Raw genomic sequence first — 3,946 nt, forward strand, 5'->3', positions numbered from 1 at the left:
GATGGATGGACGGATGGATGGATGGATGGATGGATAACGGATGGATGGATGGATGGATGAATGGGTGGATGGATGGATGGATGGATGGATGGATGGATGGATGGATGGATGGATGGATGGATGGATGACTGAACGGACAGTTTGATTTCTTTAAAGGTTTTAAAGTTTTGTGAATTTTGGAGATTTTAACACCAATTGTTTGACTTTAATGATGATGTCACACCTAAACTGTTCATCTATCTAAACTCAAATATATATATTTTTGTAAATTAACTCTTTACTTTCACAAATCTTCCACTTCCTGTATAGTTTATGCATCAGAACGTTGGCGTTTTTGTCTTCTTTCACCCAGAGTCTCTGTCACCACTGTAGGATTTGCACTCCCAAACTCTCATAGACTTCCACTGTTTCTCAGATATTTCTCTTCATAGCTGGATGCCATATCTCCTACATAAAACCTTGTAGAAACATGAAAATTCACGTGTGTTGACCTGACGCTTTTGTCTCTTACAGTTCAGGAAGTTTTTTCAGTACATGTTACGGTTTTGGTTTGAGGGTTACTTTCTAGTTCTCCTTTCAGCCTGCCTGGTTATTCTCAGTGCTGTCCACGGTGACTCCAATAAGCCATTTCACAACCTTTTCTACAGCTCATAAATCAAAGCGTCTGCATTCTATCTGCTCAGATTTTTACAAAATAAAAGCCTCAAATTACTGTTAGGATTTGGCGAAGAAAGCTGATGGATGTCGGAGTCTTGAACACCCTTCAACGCTTCCTCAGATAAGATTCTCGTTCCTGCAGCGCACCGATGTGAGCCGGTGCAAGGATGAGTGCGTCGGTACTCACAGATATTAGCGGTGCCTTTGGGGATAGGCAGGTAGGAGCCGGCACTCCACGCTCGCCCTTGGTAGTTCCTCTTACAGCGACCGCAGTCGGGCCCGGTGGTGTTGTGTTCGCACTCACAGCTCAGCTTCTCCTTGTCGAACACGCAGATGTTGGCGTGAAGATTGCACTTGCACCTGTCAAAGAAAAGGATGAGGGATGAAAGAGGACAAGAAGATTCCCGCTGCCGAGCAACAACAACAAAAAAGCAGACAGGCTTATTTATATTTGTTGGACACTGCGGCTGAAAGGCAGACCGTCCTTGAGAAGAAGTGGCACTGGAACACACAGCAGCTACTTCAAGAGCCGTCAGTTCAAAGGAGACATCTAACATGGTTATTATTTCCTCCTTCCCTTTCTTTCCATCCACTTGGGAAGGAAGCTCGGTTTTAATTGTCCCACCGGAGGACGCGTAGTTGTCACAGTCAACAGACGAGGGAGACGTGAGAGGTGCAGGCTGAGGGAAACAGGGCGAGGTATATTACGAAATATTTGGAGAATGAAGGCGTCGAAAGGCTTGTAGCTCAGCGAGACGAGGAATAGCTCGGAGTTAGCCAGAGGGCGGCACGGAGCAACAGCACCACCACCTTCTCCGTGACAAATTAATATGAGATGGGATCTCAGAGGCACATTTTCAGCTGGGAAACAGGGACTCCCTTAAGGTGCACTAAATCCTCCCTCACATCCTGCTCACCAGAGCCTCCGTTTAACAATAAACTCAGCAAATTCGTTTTCTGTCGTGGCTAGATGAGTTGGAGGGGGTATCTGTCTGTTAAATTAATGTATGAGCCTCGTGCTTCATGAGGAAAAAAAGGAAAATGTCTGGGCTGTGGAAGACGACGACGTTACCGAGTGTTGGAAAACTATTTCTGCAAAAGTTGCAACTGTTGTTTATATGACATTAGAAGTAGGAGGTTTTCATTACATGCAATAAATTTATTTTTGCAAACAGGTTTGTGTGGAGCACCTGTGAGCAGTCAGCATCTTATCTGCATTAGAGCAATCCCAATTTGGAGAATCAGGCAGAAATTATCACTGGAGAGTCAAGCTAGCAGCTACTCAGAGCCCATTTAGAGACGTAGGACCATTTCTGATATTTTAAACAACTCAAACTCTAAAACAAAAGCTTTAATAAATATCTACCAGTCATTGAAGGAATGTAGACATTTTGATTATCATACAATATTGAAATCTTTTGCATGATCTGTTAGCATTTGGTGTTCGTGTTTCTAAACGACTGTCAGCTACTACCAAACTAAACTTTAGCTTAACAGCTGTAAAATCAACAGACTTAGCTGTGGTGACCATCTTAACATGGATAGATTTATTTCTGAACGTTTCATTAAAATCCATCCTCTGATTAATGAGATATTTTGCTGACAGACAATCAGGGTCGAGTCCAAAATCAGAAACCAAAGTTTTAACCTGTTTTACGATGACTCTCTGCAACTAAAACACCTAATTAGCTAATTATCTGTAAAACTGGCCGAGTTAGAGTCATTTTTCTGTTGCTAAGACCACTTAACTGTGGCGGCCATCTTTAACTTGCTCCAACACATAATTGCCCTTTTGCTTTTGGTAATGGGTTATATTAAAAACGTCCCTCATTTTTACAGATATTGATTGAAATTCTGGTGTGAGAGCTGAAAGTCATTCCCAACACGTACTATTACAGTACTACTAATCAGTAATCTAGTAATATTTATTTATAGAACAGTAATATAAAAAATATTTGCCAGTATTGTTTGCTTTTTTAACCTTTAACTGAACTCAGGACTGAGTGTTTTTTGACACTGATGTTCGTCGATGTTCAGTTAAACTTCTAAAATCATGATTTTTGTCCACTCTGCTTAATTGACAGACTTGGATTAAGTGAGCTCCATATTTTCAGTTGTTTGTTTGTTTTATAAATAAAGATTAAAAGGCTGAACAGCTGGAGATATTCAGGGCTAAAGACCCGGTGCTGAAACTTCATCTCCTCCTCGGTGGAGAAGATTTTTTGCTCTTTCAGCTGCTCCCATCTTCAGGATTCGCCACGAGATATTTGGATGCCCTTACTGTTGCAACCTGGGCTTGAACCCACGAGACGAAAGCACAGACCACCGAGCAGCAAACCCCGGATATATCTTAAAAGTAAGCAGCTCAATCGTATTAGATACGCAACTCCGTATTTTCCACCAATCATCTCATATTCAGGTAATAACGGTTCTGCTCTCCAAGGCACCAACTTTGCAAATAATTTGAATCTAAATGCTTTTTTTATTCAAGCTTTCAGTGAAACCCGCCCGTACGGGACCTGAAGGGTTAACTGAGAGAATTCAGATTTGATAGAAAGCGAGCCAACCTTAAGCTGACCGACACCAGCAGGACGATGCAAACAGATTGGGTCTGAAATACTCGAAACGTTACCGCCGCCTCCCGCAAAGCTCAGAGATCTTCCCCCAATCCGTCATAAGGAATCACAGCCACACCAAAATAAAACCAGCTGGGATGAAGACTCGTATGTTTAAAGTTTTCACATTTACCTGCTTGGATCGACACAAACAAATAAAACATGACTTACTTTTAAAAACACGTCTGCAGGATGTTAAAATACCTCATGAACCACAAAACAGATTTTAATGAGACACCCAGAACATAATCATTAGATGTACAGCTACATCTGATAAAGTGGAGTCAATCTGATTCAAGATGGCTGCCACAGCTAACTAATATTAACCCACACTGTTAATTTTACACAAATTGAGCTAAAATTGACTTGTCACCAACACATGGGCTTCTACGCAGGGAGCCAGACTTTAAAAAATCCTGAGGTCAACCAGTCATTCTCCCCCTGCACATCAGCTACAATAAAGACCAAAACTGAATTAAAATAGAAGCATTTATTTAAAACAAGTGCCTTGAATGTGTATATGACATGTGTCTGTGTGTGTGTGTAAATCCATGGGGATCAGCCTCATCTGAAGCAACAGAGGACTCAGGGCACAACCATGATGACTCACTGAAATGACATGAATTAGTTTCTATGAATGTTGATTCAAAACACAAGATTTTAGCAGAGATTTC

General features: G+C 41.5%; 1 protein-coding gene across 6 annotated transcripts in view; it reads right to left on the reverse strand.

Annotated features, from left to right (window-relative positions):
• The window catches only part of ntng1a (netrin g1a), a 122,840-nt gene that overhangs the window by 35,088 nt on the left and 83,806 nt on the right, over positions 1–3,946 (reverse strand). For all 6 annotated transcript variants that reach the window (XM_017432337.3, XM_017432330.3, XM_017432336.3 and 3 more), the window contains exon 4: positions 845–1,017. In XM_017432337.3, coding sequence (XP_017287826.1) covers positions 845–1,017 — 173 coding nt within the window. The remainder of the gene's footprint in view (positions 1–844; positions 1,018–3,946) is intronic.

This window comes from Kryptolebias marmoratus, linkage group LG21 (assembly GCF_001649575.2).
Source record: "Kryptolebias marmoratus isolate JLee-2015 linkage group LG21, ASM164957v2, whole genome shotgun sequence".
Taxonomy (NCBI): Eukaryota; Metazoa; Chordata; class Actinopteri; order Cyprinodontiformes; family Rivulidae; genus Kryptolebias; species Kryptolebias marmoratus.